The sequence below is a fragment of the Vigna umbellata genome, chromosome 1 (assembly GCF_029865625.1).
Source record: "Vigna umbellata cultivar VRB3 chromosome 1, Vumbellata_1.0, whole genome shotgun sequence".
NCBI classification, from domain to species: domain Eukaryota; kingdom Viridiplantae; phylum Streptophyta; class Magnoliopsida; order Fabales; family Fabaceae; genus Vigna; species Vigna umbellata.
Genome location: NC_142165.1, coordinates 87,539,280 through 87,559,360, shown reverse-complemented (window position 1 = coordinate 87,559,360; position 20,081 = coordinate 87,539,280). Strand labels below are relative to the sequence as shown.

Genomic DNA, 20,081 nt, shown 5'->3' with positions numbered 1-20,081 from the left:
GGAAAGTGATACATATTTCGGAAAAATTGAAGTTATGGGACGCCAAAACAGTCAACAAAAGTTGCACAACAACCTGAATGTTTTCAAATCACATGGGCGTAGTAAACATCCAAAACGTGATTATTGTAATATTGCTGAATATAAAATCATGAAGGACCAAACTGCTAGCTATCCAAACTTGACTTACAGGTGCGTATATAAAGCCACCCACTCTGTTGTTCTTACTCCAACTTTTCTCAGCTACCATTTCCACCAACCCTTTTGCTCTCACTTTCTACTGAGACTACACCAATATTACTCAAAATCTTGTCTTTCAGAAAACAAGATCCAACCATGTTTAGATCCATGAGTACTCGGAGAGGTCCTGGGAGGTATGAGAGATTAGGTAAAGAATCAGTTTCCACTGCACTTTTGAACGAGGGGTTCAAGAGGAGCACCAGTTTGCCTTCTTGGGGATCCAACCCTTCAAGAAAAGTAGCTTTGGGTTCAACCTTTGGGGACTTCAATCTTCAGAGAAACCCCACAAAGAAGGGAAGCAGCAGTGAAAAGAAGAGTCACCCTCTTCTGAGCTTCTTGGCTCTTCGTAGGAAAAAGAAAACAACGGCAAGGCCTGAATTTGCAAGGTATCTTGAATATCTCAAGGAAGGAGGCATGTGGGATTTGAACTCCAATAAACCTGTCATGCATTACGTTTGATTCAGGTTTCAATGCAGAATATTAGTATATTTCGTGTAAGAATTCGTAGAGTCTGGTTACATTTGAATCGATTGGGAACATGTAAAGTTCATCAGCTTGTTTTCAATAGGTTCTCGTATAATATAAAGATGTTATTTTTTCTCTGTGGGTTGGAGATGTTAATAGAACAAAAATATTCTTTTATACTCACTTGTTATAAAATGATGTCTGTGCTTCAATTTTATTTTTTATCAGAAAAATAAATATATTAAATAAACATAATTGGATTGCCTCGATCTATGAAAAAAAAGAACAATATAACAAATTCTCTTGATGGGTTGTCATCATTTAACAAACTTAGTGAAGATTAAAATTTACATAGTTCATATTCTATAACGATTCAAAAGTATTTATTCAAAAGATCATATCTCCATTTGTATTCAAATCAGTTTTTTTTTTCATCTTAGACTTTGTGATTTCCGGTGGAACATAAAAAAAAAAAAATCTAATAACAATGAAACACGACCAAGAATCTCACAATAAAAAAGTCACAACATCAAACAAAACAAAAGGCATAAAGACATATATTGATGACAGTCAGTGATTATAATTTTCAAACGTGTTTAAAAGATCAAAGAAGTTTTAGATGTTAAAATTAAAGTGATTTTAGACATGTGATTTGATATAAGCATCACTCAGAATACTGAAAAAAGCTTTTGAATTCTTATTTGTGATCCAACCTAAGCCTATGTTGTAATTTGTGTTAAAATATTTTCTCAAATTTACTTTTGCATTTCTAAATATGATATTGTTCATCTTTTCAAATACTCCAAATTGTTGTCACCTACATACATCTCCAAACAACATTGCATCTTGTACTCAATCCTAGGTGTTCGATTGAGAGAAAATGAATATCTAAAGAATATGATGTCTTGTTTTTATAGGCAGCTTTATGTTTTTTATTCTATTTTGGTTAAATTACGACACTTATAGTTGATGTCGTTAGTTGCAACTGATTATAACTAGCGATTTCAGCAAAAACTAAAACCATTCCATGTCTTTTGAATGTTATATTTGTTTCACTATTTTGTTGCATGTTAAATTATTTTTGTGAAGTTATTTCGTTGAACTTCTCATGTAACTCTCAAATTGGGATCATGTAACTATCGAATTAGGAACAAAATTTTCTAATTTAAGATTTTGTGATTAGCTTTCTTTGACAGCTTGAATTCAAAATTCGAAGAGCACTAATATTCTGATATTAAAAGAATAAATAATAATAAAAAGTTTAAACATGTTTTTAATTCTTAACTTTTAATGAAAAATTAGAATTTATTTATATTCTGAATTTTGCTTCGTTTTAAACTTTCAAAATAAATAGACATAGTCTTTTAATTTAATTGTACATTAAATTTTTTTGACACTAAATTACGTTAATTATTTTTTCACATATTAAATTACATTAAATACAATATTATAAATATTGTGAGGCTAATATTATAAGTATTATGATGAAAGTATATTTTTATTCTTTGAACTATTAAAAAGTTGATGTAAAATTTCTCCCTATAATCTAATAACGAATGAAATACATCATCCAAATATAATTTTTTATTAACTTTTAAGTGATGTTAGACACGTCTACTAAAAGATAATGTTGTTTGCTTTTGATGATGTATTTTATGTCTTATGAAAGTAAGAGAATGAGTTTTATATTACTTTTTCAATACGAATTTGTACCAGAGGTGCCGGATGCCGTACGGAAGGACGCCCACATAGACGGTGTCATATGTACCGATAGAGGACGTCTACCCAAAGTAGAACGTCCGCCCGAGGCTTGACGTCCGTGCAAGGTAAAATGTCCGCCCCGGGGGCTGGACCGAACGAGCGGCCAGTCATTTGAGAAGTGGACGTCCGCCTAAGTTGGCGTGTCCGCCCAATAATCCGGACGTCCGCCAAACAGTCTGGACCGAGCGTCCTTAGGAACCGGACGTCCGTCATCCGCCAGTCCGCCCAATAATCTGGTACGCATTCACGAGCCGGACGCTCGCCCAAGGATTGTACGTCCGCCCAAGAGCTGGACGTCCGCCCAAGGAGTGGACGACCGCCCAAGAGCGGGACGTCCGCCCAAAGAGTGGACGACCGCCCAAGAGCTGGACGCCCGCCCAAGGATTGTACGTCCGCCCAAGAGCTGGACGTCCGCCCAAGGAGTGGACGACCGCCCAAAGAGTGGACGACCGCCCAAGAGCTGGACGTCCGCCCAAGGAGTGGACGACCGCCCAAGGAATGGAGGACCGCCCAAGAGCTGGACGTCCGCCCAAGGATTGGACGTCCGCCCGAGAGCTGGACGCCCACCTAGGGTAACATCCCTGACCGACCATCATTCCCAACCGACGCACGTTGCTGATTACACGGTTAAATGCTAATGACACATTAAAGTCCTTAACGAAGATTAAGGTATTATTGGGCCGTCCCCAGGCCCCCAAAAGGTAAAAGCCCATTACAACTCACTATAAATAAAGGCCTCAGGTATGAACTCTAACCAACTCGAATAAGGATGCATACATGCATCACGATCGCTCTGTCATATTACTGACTTGAGCGTCGGAGTGCCTTTAGCAGGTACCCGGCCCCTCCCCAACTGGGAGTGTGGAGCAGCGCTAAGTACGGAAGGACGCCCGTCCAGCTTGGAGCAGGGAACGAAGGACCATCCGCTAGGAGAGGAGGACGTCCGCCCGGTTTGGAGCGTGGAGCGAGCGTCCGGATTGGAGGACGTCCGCCCGGCTTGGAGTAGAGAGCGAGCGTCCGGATTGGAGGACGTCCGCCCGGCTTGGAGCAAAGAGAGAGCGCCTGGATTGGAGGACGTCCGCCCGGTTTGGAGCGCCATGGAACAGCGATCGTCCATCTTGGTGCCGCCCGTCAATGCAGCTAGCCCCGGTTCGTAGGATTCAGCAGTGTCCGCCCGGTCCATGTATCTTCGCCGCCCGCCCGTTCGTCTTCAACAGTAAGTTTGTGTGTTTTTACAGGGTCCGCCCGGACTCAGCAGAAACATTTGGCGCCCACCGTGGGGCCGTGTGACTTCAGTTACCCAGTGGTGACCACGAGATATGAGCAACCGGCCCCCATTCTCGGCCGTCCGACCTCAAGTTTTAGCCGTTCGGCCTCAACCTTAGCTAAAGTTGACATCCGCAGTCCGGCCCTTTGGCCGCCAAGGTACGTACTCTAAATTGTACCAATTGGCCTTTCAGACCCGCTCGGCCTCAACATATTATTGGCCGCTCGGCCTCAACATCTATTTGGCCGCTCGGCCTCAATATCTATTGGCCGCTCGGCCTCAACATATTATTGGCCGCTCGGCCTCAACATGTATTTGGCCGCTCGGCCTCAATATCTATTGGCCGCTCGACCTCAACATATTATTGGCCGCTCGGCCTCAACATCTATTTGGCCGCTCGGCCTCAACATCTATCGGTCGTTCGTCCTCAACATATTATTGGTCGCTCGGCCTCAACATGTATTTGGCCGCTCGGCCTCAATATCTATTGGCCGCTCGGCCTCAACATATTATTGGTCGCTCGGCCTCAACATCTATTTGGCCGCTCGGCCTCAACATCTATCGGCCGTTCGTCCTCAACATATTATCGGCCCGCTCGGCCCCAGCGTATTATTGACCGTTCGGCCTCAACCTATCCTTGGTCGTTCGGCCTCAGCGTGATCGCGGCCGTTCGGCCTCCACATTTAAGAACGTTCGGTCTCAGCATAGTCTCGGCCGTTCGTCCTCAACATTTAAGACCGTACGGCCTCAGCATAGTCTCGGCCGTTCGGCCTCAACCTAGTCTCGGCCATTTGGTCATAGCATATTTTCGGCCTTACAAGGTACGGACACATCTTTCTTTAAACTTGAAATTCGCTATGTTCCCTTCATGGTGCAGGTAACCGGCAACAATGGCGACGAAGGGAAAGGACGTCCGCCCTACCAAACCCAAGCTGGTGAAAAAGAGCGTTCCAAAGAGAACGACTCTCAGCTTGGTTGGGCGACGAAGCGAAGGGACGTCCGCCCTACCAAACCCAAGCTGGTGAAAAAGAGCGTTCCAAAGAGAACGACTCTCAGCTTGGTTGGGCGACGAAGCGAAGGGACGTCCGCCCTACCAAACCCAAGCTGGTGAAAAAGAGCGTTCCAAAGAGAACGACTCTCAGCTTGGTTGGGCAACGAAGCGAAGGACCGTCCGCCCTACCAAACCCAAGCTGGTGAAAAAGAGCGTTCCAAAGAGAACGACTCTCAGCTTGGTTGGGCAACGAAGCGAAGGACCGAAGAGCCGGCCGCCCATAACTTAGCCGAATCTGGCATTCAGTGATGACCGGCCGCCCATAACTTAGCAAAATCTGGCACTCAGCAATGACCGGCCGCCCATAACTTAGCCAAATCTGGCATTCAGCAATAACCGGCCGTCCGTAACTTAGCCAAATCTGGCATTTATCATCATTGACCGGCCGCCCATAACTTAGCCAAATCTGGCACTCAGCGATGACCGGCCGCCCATAACTTAGCCGAATCTGGCATTCAGTGATGACCGGCCGCCCATAACTTAGCCAAATCTGGCACTCAGCAATGACCGGCCGCCCATAACTTAGCCGAATCTGGCATTCAGCGATGACCGGCCGCCCATAACTTAGCCGAATCTGGCATTCAGCGATGACCGGCCGCCCATAACTTAGCCAAATCTGGCATTCAGCAATAACCGGCCGTCCGTAACTTAGCCAAATCTGGCATTCAGCAGTCAACCGTCCGGCCATTTGTCCTCCAGGGTACGCCAAGTCGACCTCCACGAGGACCCCGCAATTCGGAGGCCATCTAGAAAATCCCTTCGCACAATAAAATTATGCTCGGGCTTGGGGGGCTTATGTAATAACAGGACCTCCCGGCATAGGACGAGCATCCAGCCATGTGGACGACCGCCCAAGATGGAACGCCCGTCCAATGTGGCGAGCGTCCAACGACGTCCGCCCAAGATGGCATGCCCGTCCAAAATGACAAGCGTCCGCCCAAGATGACGAGCGTCCAGCCAACCAAGACAGGACGTCATCCCAAAGAGGGGCCGTCCGCCCAAAGATGGAATTCAGGACGAGCGTCTAGATATTTGGACGTCCGCCCAAGATGGAACGCCCGTCCAATGTGGCGAGCGTCCAGCCAACCAAGGCAGAACGTATGTACCAGGGAGTGCAAAGCGTCACCTAAATGGCCAAATGCCCATCCGCCAACCGGGTAGAACCCCTGTGTGTAAGAGAAAATTTGAAGAACTCACATGGAATTTTATCACCACAAGATAGCACCGCACTCTCTACACTCACAAAAAGTGTTCTTCAGGAAAATGCCGAGGGACGAAACGTCTGGGAAATATGTATGACCATGGCGTCAAATCTTCTCTTGTTTTAGATGATTATTCATAATCCTACGCACACTACGTGCACTAGGACTTGGGGGGCTTATGTACCAGAGGTGCCGGATGCCGTACGGAAGGACGCCCACATAGACGGCGCCATATGTACCGATAGAGGACGTCTACCCAAAGTAGAACGTCCGCCCGAGGCTTGACGTCCGTGCAAGGTAAAATGTCCGCCCCGGAGGCTGGACCGAACGAGCGGCCAGCCATTTGAGAAGTGGACGTCCGCCTAAGTTGGCGTGTCCGCCCAATAATCCGGACGTCCGCCAAACAGTCTGGACCGAGCGTCCTTAGGAACCGGACGTCCGTCCAAGGACGTCCGTCATCCGCCAGTACGCCCAATAATCTGGTACGCATTCACGAGCCGGACGCTCGCCCAAGGATTGTACGTCCGCCCAAGAGCTGGACGTCCGCCCAAGGAGTGGACGACCGCCCAAGAGCGGGACGTCCGCCCAAAGAGTGGACGACCGCCCAAGAGCTGGACGCCCGCCCAAGGATTGTACGTCCGCCCAAGAGCTGGACGTCCGCCCAAGGAGTGGACGACCGCCCAAGAGCTGGACGTCCGCCCAAAGAGTGGACGACCGCCCAAGAGCTGGACGTCCGCCCAAGGAGTGGACGACCGCCCAAGGAATGGAGGACCGCCCAAGAGCTGGACGTCCGCCCAAGGATTGGACGTCCGCCCGAGAGCTGGACGCCCACCTAGGGTAACATCCCTGACCGACCATCATTCCCAACCGACGCACGTTGCTGATTACACGGTTAAATGCTAATGACACATTAAAGTCCTTAACGAAGATTAAGGTATTATTGGGCCGTCCCCAGGCCCCCAAAAGGTAAAAGCCCATTACAACTCACTATAAATAAAGGCCTCAGGTATGAACTCTAACCAACTCGAATAAGGATGCATACATGCATCACGATCGCTCTGTCATATTACTGACTTGAGCGTCGGAGTGCCTTTAGCAGGTACCCGGCCCCTCCCCAACTGGGAGTGTGGAGCAGCGCTAAGTACGGAAGGACGCCCGTCCAGCTTGGAGCAGGGAACGAAGGACCATCCGCCAGGAGAGGAGGACGTCCGCCCGGTTTGGAGCGTGGAGCGAGCGTCCGGATTGGAGGACGTCCGCCCGGCTTGGAGTAGAGAGCGAGCGTCCGGATTGGAGGACGTCCACCCGGCTTGGAGCAAAGAGAGAGCGCCTGGATTGGAGGACGTCCGCCCGGTTTGGAGCGCCATGGAACAGCGATCGTCCATCTTGGTGCCGCCCGTCAATGCAGCTAGCCCCGGTTCGTAGGATTCAGCAGTGTTCGCCCGGTCCATGTATCTTCGCCGCCCGCCCGTTCGTCTTCAACAGTAAGTTTGTGTGTTTTTACAGGGTCCGCCCGGACTCAGCAGAAACAGAATTCAAATTTTAGATGTAAGTTTGAAGACTAAAACCGAACTTAACCTTAAATATTATTGTTTTATATTAGTTTTAAATTATGTAAAGATAAAAATGCAACAATTAATTTTCAATATTACAAATATTACTTCTAAAAACATAAAATATGTTTTATGATTTGTTTTTCTTAAAATCTCTTTTTATAATATTAAAAAATATATTTTCTAATCATTAAAAAATTAACATATAAAAATAACTTATGAACATCTAAATAAAGTATAATTATTTTTAATAAAAAAAATGCAACATGAAGAGTAACTATTGAACGAAAATTGAAATAATATATATTAATATGTTATGTATATTAATAAGAAGTATATTAATAATGTATATTACAAATTTAATTCTATTAATTTGAAATATTTCTTATCACCTTAATTATATTACTTAATATTCAATATAAAAAATAAAATGCTTAGTAATAAAGGCTACATGTGGTTAAAAACATTTTAATTTAAAGTTAATAAATATTTCTATGTAAAAGAGTTATATTTATTTGAACTAAAAATATATTAAAATTATATATATATATATATATTGTTATAGCTTAATAAATATTTGTTAAATTTGATTAAATAAAAGAAATGAATAGCAAAAAGGAGAAAAGCAAATTTCGTGCATGAGGAAGTTATGCAAACCTAAATTAAAATTCCAGTTTATTGACCTTATTGACAGTGATATTAAAACTGCAACGTGTTGTTGGAGCAATTGAACAGAAATCAAAGGAAGACTTGTCTTAAAGAATGAAGGAGAGACCGTGACAAACCACTCTTCCCTATCATTGTTGTTTCTCTTGCAAGCAATCTTCTTTCCCTTCTCATAGAGCCAAACAAAAAAACCATTCAAACATCTTCGTGTTCATTAAAAGTCAATGTTTGTTGCAGAATATTATATTCAATACTTATTTTTCATGCAGTGAGAATAGCCCGGGCCCATTATAATGAAAATGTATAATGAATACTTATTTCTTGAATATCACATGTATTAAATTAAGTTATTTTAGATATTCAGAGTTAATTTGAATAATACCTAATAAAGTGATAAGATTAAAAATAAATAATTTTGTAATATTTAAACAATGAAATAAATAAATATAAGGATAATAGAGAAGAAGAATAATTTGAGAGAGGATATTGGCACCCAAAAATTAGGTAAAAAAATGGGAAATGAATTAGGGCAAGGAAAGGAAAGGTCGGGTTGAAGGTTGAAATTGATTCCAGAGGTGTGGGAAGTGTGTTCTTCTAACAACCAAAAAATTAAAATATATCCAAAATATGTGCAGCTTCTCACGCCTCTCATTTCAGGGGCTGTCTCCTTCTCCTTCCTTCTAATCACTTAGTTCTTTTCACTTCACCCTTTTCCTCCTCTTCCTTTCTCCTTCTTCTTCGCTCTCAAGGTTTGTTTCTTCTTCTATTCACCTTTCTGATTTTCTCCTCAATTTTGTAGGAAATGGAAAAATAAAAAACAGAGAGAAAAACTGTTGTACCGATTTCGATTTTTATTTCTTCTACAGTGAAATAGCAATTCGGATTCCGGTATTTGAATTCCGTTTTTTAGGTCTCAGGCTACATTGATTTCCTTTGAGTTTTTCCCCTCTATAGTTATTATTGTTTAGGATTTCTTTTACTTTCTCTTTCATCGATTTTTTCCTTTTTCTTTTGGAACAAGAAAATTATTTTTAGGTTACAATTGTGGGAGCGTTTCTTTCTGTTTTTGGTGTATTTTAAGGACAGTATAAGGCGTTATATTAGGTTAGGGATTCTGCGTTTGTTTGATCTTTTTGCTGCTTGGATTTTAATTTCTTTGCGTACGCTGCTGTCGATTATTTTAATTTCTATGGATTAGATTAAATTATGCTTATTTGAAAATTGTGTAAGGTCATGATTATTATTATTCCTGTTCTAACGTCTGTTTCTTGGTCGGTTTGATATGATTTTGTACAGCCATGCCGACCTTTACTGCCATAGCATTTGATAGGTTGATAGAGCCTGGAGCCTCGAAACCTTCTTATAAATCTGCTCCGGTGCCGATGCCTGTCCCAAAGAAGCTCCAGAGGCGGAGTAGTGAACCGGCAGTAACGAAGAAGCCCGCTCCTCGTCCTCAATTAAAGCCAGCACTCTATGCCACACCTGAGGTGACGCCGCTTCCAGATGCACCCTCTTCATTCCCTCCTTCTCCGTACATTGTGAATCACAAACGCCGAGGCCCACGCCTCATGAAAAGTTCTTCTGAGGCCAATGTACAGGCCAAGCAGAAGGATCTTGATGATGCGAATGCTAATGGTAAGAGCAATGATTCTGTGGTTGCCTGCTCTGACGGTGATCTCCAAGTCACTACTTCTGCAAACCCCGAACCTGTTACTGTTAAGGAGGTGCTGGTGAATGGAGTACATGATACCGGCCTTAGTAGCAACAATAATGGTGACCTTGGGCACAGACAAAGGGAAAGTGAAAGTAGTGGCGTTCTTAATGGATCACGTATGGAAAAGGTAGTGGCATCAAATTTGGAAAGAGCTGGTGAGTGTGAAGACTTTTTTGATCCACATGATTCAATGAGTATAAAAAGTTGCACAGATGGTGAGGATACAGGCATGGAACAAGCTATGAAACGGGCAGAATTTTTTGATGCTTGGGAAGGTAAGTTGAGCTAGTTTTACTGACAATTATTTCTTTGGAACTGATTCTAGCATGTAGGCAAATACAACCATAGAGGGGTGTGCTGTCCTATAGAGTTTGAAGTCGGGTGTAATGTATAGGGTCATTTTGCTTTTCATTTTATTACTGTTTTTATTATAATAACTTTTGTTTTCCGTTTTTCCATATTTTCTTCATGTTACTATTGTGGTCATTGCTGCAGTGATAAAATGATATCCTAGTTTGTCCATCGATTGATCTGTTTTAGTGCATAGTTGGAATGATGATTAAATGTGAGGAAGGGCATCATCAGTATATGTCTTGAAAGTATTTCATGATATAAATTATCTTGGCTCTTTTCTTCCTGTAGAACTCTCGTCTGACAGTGGGACTCAAAATTTTCAACATGACATTGAAGCTGATTTGCGTGAGATAAGGTTGAGTCTATTGATGGAGATTGAGAAGAGGAAACAAGTTGAAGAATCCCTTAACAGCATGCAAAGCCAGTGGGAGAAACTTAGACAAGGGTTATCGCATGTGGGAATTGTTTTGCCTGCTGACCTTACTACTGAGGGTGGGCAGCTGAGTTCTGATCCTATGGAAGATGTATTTCAGCAACTTTACATTACTAGGTTTATATCAAACAGCATTGGGAGAGGGATTGCCAGGGCAGAAGTGGAGATGGAGATGGAAGCTCAATTAGAGTTGAAGAATTTTGAGATTGCTCGACTATTGGAAAGACTCCACTGTTATGAGACCATGAATAAGGAGATGTCTCAGAGGAACCAGGAAGCAGTAGGTGAGATTTATGTCATATTTTTGTCTCCAAGTGTATTAATATCACGCTTATACTTCTATCTTAAACTGAATATAACTATTTTGCCGTTAATGTTTGATAGATGTACATTTTGCTTAAAGCTATAATTGGTTTGATTTGTCATTTTATTTTTCCTCCAAACAAGTCTCTCGCTTTCCTTTTCACATGACACAAATATTTGTTTAGAGATGGTTGAATAAAAACCAGGTTTTGGGCATAGTATCTGCTTTTTATGGTCCTTGAATGGGAATGTGGTTCATAGTTTTATCGATAAGAGTAATAGAGTCCTATGTCCATAACTGGGCCTTCTGTATGATAATGTAAAAAAGTAAGATGTTAGGCTGTTTGGTGGCTTAATAATGTTGATATGGGCTATATACACACAAAACCTCCAAGACGAGAGAATTACTGGGAGAAAAGGAAAGGTTACAGAAAGAATTTATTATTATTGTCTAGTGAAGATCAATTGAACAGTTATGAATTGTGACGATATTATACGTGCTCATATCTTATGCTTTGTTAGTGTGATTGCAATATACAAGTGTTTTGTACTTGCAATATACATACCGGTGATGCCTACCCATTTTAAGTTATAGCTGATCTGGTCCAAAACTATTTTTATTTAGTGGTCAACTGTCCCGCAATGGCAGAATTTCCTTAATGGGTATGCAATGCGATGAACTTTTTTGCTTAAGGCTTGCACAAGCACGCATTCATAGTGACTTATTTTCATGCAACTGGGAAAATTCCTGTTTTTCTTTCGGTACCGTGTTCATCCTAAAATATATGCGGTATTTTGCTAGGCTTGTGTCATCTGTTATTCTGTTTCATTTATGTTATTTCTGTCTTGTTTAGAGATGGCGCGGCGTGAGAGACAAAGGAGGAGTAGGAGGCTGAGATGGATTTGGGGCTCCATCACTACCACGCTTGTACTTGGTACTGCAGCAATAGCATGGTCCTATCTTCCGGTGGGTAGAGGATCAACTTCTGCAGCTCATGATCCGGTTCCTGAACATGATGATGCAGCCAACTAATATACCATGTATACCATCATACTAACTTCATTGCCGAGTTATGGTATAGGAGGAGAATAAAAGTTATACGTGCTTCTGTGTGGCTAACATATCTCTTGATCATTACAATTTTGCAGCGTCCGGAGTATGTGCATAATTTATTTAACATGTCCCTATTACTGGAATGTCTAGCCAGTAGATTAGTAAAAGGGTTCAGTCTGAGTTGATGAAAATAATAATACACCATAATTTCCTATGGATATTCTGGGGTGCAAAGTATTCTTTTCACCCGCTACATTATCACAGAGCATATTTTTAATTAATTCTTTATGCTTGCTGCTCCAAGCATTTTGACACCACTGAAGAAATTTGATACATGATAAGAGCATGCCAAGGGTGGGTGAGGAGGGTTTATTATTTTTCGGTTAGCGCTTGAAATAAAATATTGGTTATTGTAATTTTTCCATGACCTATATTGGCTTTGTTTATGTAGCAGATTACGTTATCCTGAGTGGATGCTGCTTATATATTTATGTGTATGTTAGTTAGGTGTTAGATATATTTTTACTTGGGAGAAAAGTCTTTCTCAATTTTGGTAAGATTAAAAAGTAAGAGTGGCTATTGTTAGTCTAAAGTTAAATTTGTGAGGTTAACCTAAATGAACGGTAGATGTACTCAAACTCCGATAAATGTTGTATTTTGTAAAACGGGGTTTTAAACTATTCTCTTAAATTATTTAAGAAATTTAGGTTTTACTTTTGTTTAATAAATTGTATTATTGATTTTGTAATTTATAAATAATTTTTAATTAATAATAGAAAATGTATTAGAAAATTCTTGCTAACTCTTCTCTTTATTCATTGGCTTTACCTAAACTAACTACTACTCCAAAATGACTGCAATTCATTTATTGATTATTTTCTTATGAAAAGTTTATTTAAATCTTACATTACTTTTTTATTAAATAGATCAGCAATACGTTGCAATAGGACTGGTCTCAGTCTGGGTAATGCTTACTTGATATTTGTTTTGTTTAAAAACAATTGTCCAGTGGGTTTGTTTTATATATACAAATATTTAATGATACTTGTGAAATATTTTATATTTTATTTTTTAAAATTTTAAATAAAATTGTTAAAAAATAAATTTGTAAAATATAGACTTAGATAAAAAAAATATTTTTTGAAGTAGAACTCAAATCAAATTAATCACTAAAATATTAATGTAAATAAATTTGATCTTTCTAAAAGGTAAAATTAAATTATTTGTCAAAATATAAATTTTAAAAAGTTAATTTTTAAAAGCATAACTTTAATTTCGTAATATTAAATAAAAAATATGTGAAGTCAAATATTAAATAATTATTTTGATTAATATTTTTTCACTAACATTTTATTTTGATAATTTAATTTAAATAATAATATATATATTTTTATTTCTTTTTTGTTAAGGAGGTTTTAAATATGGATATTTAAGATGTTATTTGTAAAAAAAAAAATAAGCTTTTCATTATTGGTCATAAGAGAATGTAATTTCTTTTTTATATTCTCTATGCTGATGATATTTTTTGTTACACACTTCTTCCTTTGTTAGACGTCAAGAAACTTTTTTTCAATGATATATTTCTTTTACTTATTTATGTGTGTCAATTTTTGTCGGAGTTCCTAAGACAATGTTTTCATTCTTTGGTTGATAAGAATTGTGAAACTTACTTTTTTGAAAAGAAAGTTGATTAGTATGATAGGTAAACTTCAGTTAAATTTGGTGATTATTGGCTTGTTATTTTATAACTTTCATGTTTATAAATGACTTATTAAGCTTCTTCTCAATGAATGGTGGATTCAAAATTTTGTTTGCACTGAAGATACACAAAAATGAGAACTACTTACTATTAAATAGTTTATCTTGTTTGGTTATAACGTGGATGGTGGTTTGCATGTTACTAGTATTTAGCTAGAAAATAAAACTTATCTACTACATTTAGCTTAATTAGTAGTTTTCTTATGACAAAATAACTGGGCTTGACTCTTGTGAATTTGACTTCTTAAGTTTAAATATTAAAAATACATATTTTTTAGCTCATCGTCTATGGCAAGATATAAAGGTTGTATATACTATTATTATTGAACATACTTTTTGAACTGCCAATAAGAATAATAGTATTAATCTTCAAAATAATCTTAAAAAGGAAGAAAACGAAGATATGATATAAAAAAAGAAAAGAGATAAATGAATAAAAAGAAAAATAAAAGAATTAGAAAAATGAAAATTTAAAATAATAACATGTAACACTCACAAAAATAACATTATATCAGTTTAACTGAAATATTAACATTATACAATTTTAAATATAATCATAACTCAATTAAATAAAAAGCATTAAATATTTATCTTTGATAACCAAAGTACTAATTAAATAATTTTTTTATATATATAAACTAGCCTAAAAAGTATCATAAAAAGTGTTATTTTCAAATTTTAAATTTTTCTGTTATTTTTGTTGGAAGTTTTATAAATATATATAGGTGCAAACCTCCTTTTATATAATTGAATAAGAATTAGAATTTATTTCTTAACAATTTTTTTTTGTTTACATATAATTATTTTCTTAATTTATCTCCACTCTTTTGACATAAAATAGTCATAATTTTTCGTTTTGTATTTAAGATTATAATAACCAATCGATATTTAATGATATATTATAATTTGTAAACGACAAATACTCTTCATAGAAAAAAAAAAAGAGTTCACCACAAAGGTACTACTATCCTTGGCAGCACTGTTCAAGGCAAATAAGATATTGATGCTTTTCATTTTTTATTTTTTATTATTTTCTTGGCTTGGAGAATATACTATATTTTATAGGAAAATAAAAAACGCTATTTTGATATTTTAAAAAAGGGTTAAATATGTTTTTAGTCCCTAAACTATTGGCCGTTTCTGGTTTTCGTTCCTCTTCCAAAGTAAGGTACGATTTGGTCCTCATTCTTTAGAAAAACGTTCGTTTTAGTCCTCAAAATTTTGTTTTTAGTCCTCGTTTTAGTCCTCAAAACGTTCGTTTTTTCGACTAAAACGAACGTTTTTTAAAGATTGAGGACCAAATCGTACCTTAGTTTGGAAGAGGGACGAAAACCAGAAACGGTCAATAGTTTAGGGACTAAAAACATATTTAACCCTTTAAAAAATTCTACATATATAGGAATACAATAGAGATCCATTACAAGCGCTCACCAAGAGAAACGACGTCGTGGTAAGAAAAGTGGTTAATAGTTAATAGTTAATTTTATCCTCTAAGTTGGATAAAAAGAAGTAGCGGAGCGGAGCAGAGACATTGGCAATGGAGAAGCTGGCTTCTTCAACTGCAACTGTTCCCACGCAACACTTCCTCTTTCAACTTCAACACTCTCTCTTTCCCGTTTGCGCCTTCGCTACCTCTCACCGGAACCGCACCGAATCCCTCTCCCACCTCTCTTCCAGAACCAGACACCGTCGCTTCCAATCATTCCACTCCAAACAAGACCAGCTCTGGGTCGGCGAAGAAGAATTGCAACTACAATTAAAGGAAGCAGTAGAAGACGAAGGAGATTCGTATTTGGACGATGATGACTCGTCTTTCTTGTCCCTCAGCGACAAGCCCGACCGGAACATGGCCTTGCTCGACGATTACGAGACCGAGGAGCTCGACTTCGATACCGGTCCCGACCATCGGAGCGGTCAGTGTTTCGCATTAGGGTTTTTTGAATTTATTTTGCTTCGTTCAGAAAGGAGTTTCATCAAGAATCTTCCTGATACACTCTTTCTACATGATATCGGATAAATTTAAGTGAAATTTACCAAGTTTGGAGAGGCTGCTTGAATGATGACCTGGACTTAATGAAATTGATAGAATTTCCAATAAGTTTCAACCGTGATAGAGAGTGCGTCAAAAGGATTATGTTTGGACAGGGTTCAAAAACATGTTTGAAAATCTAAAATGCCTGATATGTGGCTTTAGAGTTGGTTCATGCTTTTACATTTCTTCAAATGCAGGATATGTGGCGTTACTTGGGAAGCCAAATGTTGGAAAGAGTACACTGGCGAACCAAATGCTTGGCCAAAAGTTGTCAATAGTTACTGATAAACCTCAAACAACCCGGCATCGAATTCTGTGTATATGTTCTGGCACGGATTACCAGGTTTTAATCTTATTATTGGTTCTTACTTCGTCTGTTTGGTTTTGTCAGCTTGTCTAGTTGGTTACTTGCTCCTGATGTGGTGTGTGGGCGGTAAAAGTTGTTATGCCTGTTTTTGTTATTTCTTAAATGTGGGATAATACTTATTTGGGTTCAGGTTGGACCATCCAAAATCATATTTGGAGCATATTTTTGAGTTGATGATTTATTTCATTCCAAAATCAAAGTGATCTTTCACTTCATATATCATGCTCAATGCTGTCCACATTTCAAAGAGCGTCATTGGCTTCTTATTGTGGGAACTTTTCTTAGTTAAATCATTAACTAGAAAAGAGACATCCAATTACATGAATGCTAGTTTTCTTGGATGTTTGTCATCCTAGCTTTAGATTAAGTAACGAGTAACAACATTCTAATCCTAGTGCCTTTTTTAGAGATAAATTATCTCTCATATTGACATTTCAACTGTTAAACTGAAACTAAAAGACGTGGGGGTAATTTAAATTAATAAATTGTTCTCTTTTAACATTATACTAAAACACAAGCTCAACATTATACTAAAAGATGTTATTTTTGAGTCATGTTAATACTGAATTTGCAATCTTATTGGATGTACACCTGAATTTATATTTTTTTCATTTTCTGACCTTAGAATCTGTTGCAGATGATACTTTATGACACACCTGGTGTTCTACAGAAGGAAATGCACATGTTAGACTCAATGATGATGAAAAATGTTCGCAGTGCAGCAGTTAATGCTGACTGTGTGTTGGTTCTTGTGGACGCACGTAAAGCTCCCGAAAAAGTAAAGATCTTCCTTTACAAGAATATTTTAGTTTTATTTTCTTTCCTGCTTTTCCAAATTGCTTCCTATCTCTAGATTGATGGATTGTTGGAAGAAGGAGTAGGAGACCTCAAAGATAAACCACCCACTCTATTGATTATAAACAAGAAGGACCTTGTTAAACCTGGGGAACTTGCAAAGAAACTTGAGGTTGGAACAAAATAATTAGTATTTATATTCAGATGTAATTCACTGGTTTTGGCATGTTTATTTTTCTAAAATTTTATGTCCTAATTATTTAAAATTCCTTGCAGTGGTATGAGAAATTTACTGATGTTGATGAGGTTATACCTGTTAGTGCCAAATATGGTCAGGGGGTTGAAGATGTAAAGGACTGGATACTGTCAAAGATTCCCAATGGACCAGCTTATTATCCAAAGGCATGTCAAAAGTCAGAATTTTGTTTTCCTCATTCAAATTTCATGTTTTCTGTCCATTGTTTCATGTCACAGTTTGAGATAAAAGGAGGAGCCCATTAAACTAAACCACAAAATAATAATTATTTCTGCTACTCCACACCTGACTACAGAAAGAGTAAAATAGAGTTTTCATTTGCTGTTTAAACTGAAATAAAAACCAGTAGTTGCCTAGGCTTTATGTTTAAGGTCATTGAAGTGAACTAGGCTGTATATAAATGTCCACGACAGTCGCAGATACACATTATTTTACTTGATTTATAACAGTTCCGATAAATTTTAAATTTTATATAATGACAGTCAAACAAACAAGTAACTGAGCCTTTCCCAGTGATGTGGTGTTAGCTTTATAGATCCTGTGATGCCACAATGTTGTCATGAATCATGTTAATTTTTCTTGTATAAAGATGTGTTATAAAGAAAATAAAGTGACATTCATCCATGACAGGTCAAACTTTATATACATCCTACTTGAGAAGTCACACTATCAATTTGAAGCTTAGCACATGTATTCTGATTAATTTTGTGACCTTCAATCCAGCAATCCCATTGTGATAATCTTGTCAATATGCCATACCACCTATAGGAATAGAGTGGCATGCAGTTACAGACTGGTAGTGACATAGTAATGGTATGGAGAAGGTTGTTAGTACTTTCTCCCAATTAATGTGTAACTAATTACACATTATCTCTGAATGATTTCAGTACCCTCAGAACTGGAAAAATAAGGCATTTGAGATGATATTTCACATACAAGTCTCATCGACCTCCCATGGTGTGAACAATGTAAGCTGTAATGCACCATAACTAAATCGCCAATTCTGTAGATACCACCCCATCAATATTGTTCAAGTATTACAAATAGGGTATGATATTTCGTCTTGCTCTGTACAGATTTCATACACTGGTATATTGTAGTGCAGATCCCTCCGCTATCAGTATAGCATGTTATTAGAAACTTTGGATACAATAAGAACCTGAATATACCCCCTTGCCATTTCTTCTGCCTACTTGTTTCTTTTATGTTCTATGCTGCTTTGACGTGCCTGAATTTGCAGGATATAGTCAGTGAGCATCCAGAAAGATTTTTTGTGGCTGAAATTGTTAGAGAAAAGATTTTTATACAGTATCGAAATGAAATTCCATACGCATGTCAGGTATCTTCATTTTTATGTGATATAGCCCACCTTCCTCTCTCAAATTGAAAGAATAACTAATTTCATTTTGTAAAAATATTTGCAAATATTTTCTTATATCCGATTCTTTCAGGTAAATGTTGTAAACTATAAAGCTCGGCCAAATGCAAAAGATTACATACAAGTAGAGATTTTGGTTGAGAAAAATTCACAGAAGATTATCATTATTGGAAAAGTATGTCACTTGTACCAGAATTCAGTGGATCATTTGTGGAATTATGGAATTTGTTTGTACAGTCATAGAGTCACAGCAACAGTGCCAATATTATTTCTGCTTTTCTGGCTTTGTGTACTCCATAACACCGAAATTGATAACATTGTTGCTAAAAAGAATTTTTATCTGTCTTGATAGTGACCTTGGACATGCATTGCAACTGAAAGTAATCTTAGACTCCTGATATGTTTATTCATCTCTAATCTTAGAAATTATCTTTATTTTGTAAAAAATCAAATTACTGCTAAAGATGCCTCTTCCCGCTTTTCAATGAGCAGTTAGCTGATGAATATGAACAATAACGACTTCTATGTTTGCTCAAATACATCAGGAAGGAAAGGCTTTGAAACTGCTTGCAATGGCTGCTCGCCTTGATGTTGAAGATTTTTTACAGAAGAAAGTTTATCTTGAGGTGTGTGCCAAATTTTTTATTCTGTATCTGTGCTACTCGTTTTGAATCTGGACCTGCATATTTTCCTACTTAACCTTGCTTTCAAGTGGTAGTGTGGCATACATTTTCCCTCTAGACTGGAATGTTTACTCTGTATATATACCGGCGTCTGAACTCTGAACAGATTGAAGTAAAGGTTAGAGAAAATTGGCGACAAGATGAAGGGCTTCTAAAGCACTATGGTTATGGGGGTCAGATACGTGTTATATAACGTGAAGATGGCAAACAAAAAAGTTCATCAGACATCTAGTATAATATGTAAGTTAAGATCTCTCGCCACGGTTTGCATAAAAACTTCAGCTGTATATGATTTTGGTTGACACTGACCCTCTTCCATTCCTTGTAGGCCTGTCAATTAATCGCTATTTGGTAAAAATGTGAATTAAAAATATTTTGAATGGAAAATTTAAGACATGGAAGCAATTTTCACATTAGCTTCTCTTTCCTTTCTCCTACCACATTTACATTTATTTTTGTTTTCCGCTGAATTGTAGGAATGGGAGTAGCAGCAGTGTTACTCATACATATTACCATCTATTTCTCAATCATACAACTATTTTTAAGGAAAAACTATTATCAGGGTTCGTCTATGTTTTGAACTCTAGCTGTTCAATTATAAACAGTTTATGTAAGCTGCGTTACACAGTTGAAATTGTTATGAAAGTTAAAGGATGTCTAATAATAATCTTAGTATCCAAAACTTGCTTAAACATATAAAAGAAAAATTAAGTTGGGGTTGTGAGATCAAATGTAATGCTCAATCTTACAAGTAG

General features: G+C 38.4%; 3 protein-coding genes across 6 annotated transcripts; all 3 read left to right on the top strand.

The window, feature by feature from the left end:
- The first annotated feature begins 244 nt into the window (after window positions 1-244).
- On the top strand, window positions 245-839 carry LOC124842751 (uncharacterized). Its single transcript, XM_047319309.2, has one exon. It carries the CDS (start codon window positions 334-336, stop codon window positions 694-696), a length of 363 nt encoding a protein of 120 aa, XP_047175265.1. The 5' UTR covers window positions 245-333; the 3' UTR covers window positions 697-839.
- A 7,865-nt stretch (window positions 840-8,704) lies between these two features.
- On the top strand, window positions 8,705-12,371 carry LOC124842747 (uncharacterized). Of its 2 annotated transcripts, XM_047319305.2 has the most exons (4): window positions 8,705-8,948; window positions 9,496-10,188; window positions 10,556-10,984; window positions 11,858-12,371. In XM_047319305.2, exons 2-4 carry the CDS (start codon window positions 9,498-9,500, stop codon window positions 12,034-12,036), a joined length of 1,299 nt encoding a protein of 432 aa, XP_047175261.1. In that variant the 5' UTR covers window positions 8,705-8,948; window positions 9,496-9,497; the 3' UTR covers window positions 12,037-12,371. The 2 variants fall into 2 exon arrangements, with proteins under 2 accessions (XP_047175261.1, XP_087960737.1); XM_088104611.1 differs by lacking the exon at window positions 8,705-8,948 and having other exon boundaries at window positions 9,493-10,188.
- Window positions 12,372-15,316: 2,945 nt separating this feature from the next.
- Window positions 15,317-19,977, top strand: LOC124842750 (GTP-binding protein Era-like protein). 3 transcript variants are annotated; one of them, XM_088104610.1, is made up of 11 exons: window positions 15,317-15,728; window positions 16,045-16,190; window positions 16,852-16,992; window positions 17,068-17,181; window positions 17,286-17,411; window positions 18,153-18,233; window positions 18,506-18,604; window positions 18,717-18,818; window positions 19,189-19,269; window positions 19,433-19,566; window positions 19,803-19,977. In XM_088104610.1, exons 1-10 carry the CDS (start codon window positions 15,353-15,355, stop codon window positions 19,517-19,519), a joined length of 1,353 nt encoding a protein of 450 aa, XP_087960736.1. In that variant the 5' UTR covers window positions 15,317-15,352; the 3' UTR covers window positions 19,520-19,566; window positions 19,803-19,977. The 3 variants fall into 3 exon arrangements, with proteins under 3 accessions (XP_087960736.1, XP_087960735.1, XP_047175264.1); XM_088104609.1 differs by lacking the exon at window positions 19,803-19,977 and adding an exon at window positions 19,655-19,737; XM_047319308.2 differs by lacking the exons at window positions 18,153-18,233; window positions 19,803-19,977 and adding an exon at window positions 19,655-19,737 and having other exon boundaries at window positions 15,320-15,728.
- Window positions 19,978-20,081: the final 104 nt, after the last annotated feature.

What these genes read in the sequence shown, in the direction of transcription:
- LOC124842751 (XM_047319309.2), top strand. Translation starts at nt 334, where the DNA reads ATGTTTAGATCCATGAGTACTCGGAGAGGTCCTGGGAGGTATGAGAGA.
- LOC124842750 (XM_088104610.1), top strand. Translation starts at nt 15,353, where the DNA reads ATGGAGAAGCTGGCTTCTTCAACTGCAACTGTTCCCACGCAACACTTC. An exon ending in GACCAGCTTATTATCCAAAG is followed by an intron (nt 17,412 to 18,152) that starts GCATGTCAAAAG and finishes GAATGATTTCAG; the next exon opens with TACCCTCAGAACTGGAAAAA. An exon ending in CCTCCCATGGTGTGAACAAT is followed by an intron (nt 18,234 to 18,505) that starts GTAAGCTGTAAT and finishes CTGAATTTGCAG; the next exon opens with GATATAGTCAGTGAGCATCC.
- LOC124842747 (XM_047319305.2), top strand. Translation starts at nt 9,498, where the DNA reads ATGCCGACCTTTACTGCCATAGCATTTGATAGGTTGATAGAGCCTGGA. An exon ending in ATTTTTTGATGCTTGGGAAG is followed by an intron (nt 10,189 to 10,555) that starts GTAAGTTGAGCT and finishes TTCTTCCTGTAG; the next exon opens with AACTCTCGTCTGACAGTGGG. An exon ending in GAGGAACCAGGAAGCAGTAG is followed by an intron (nt 10,985 to 11,857) that starts GTGAGATTTATG and finishes TGTCTTGTTTAG; the next exon opens with AGATGGCGCGGCGTGAGAGA.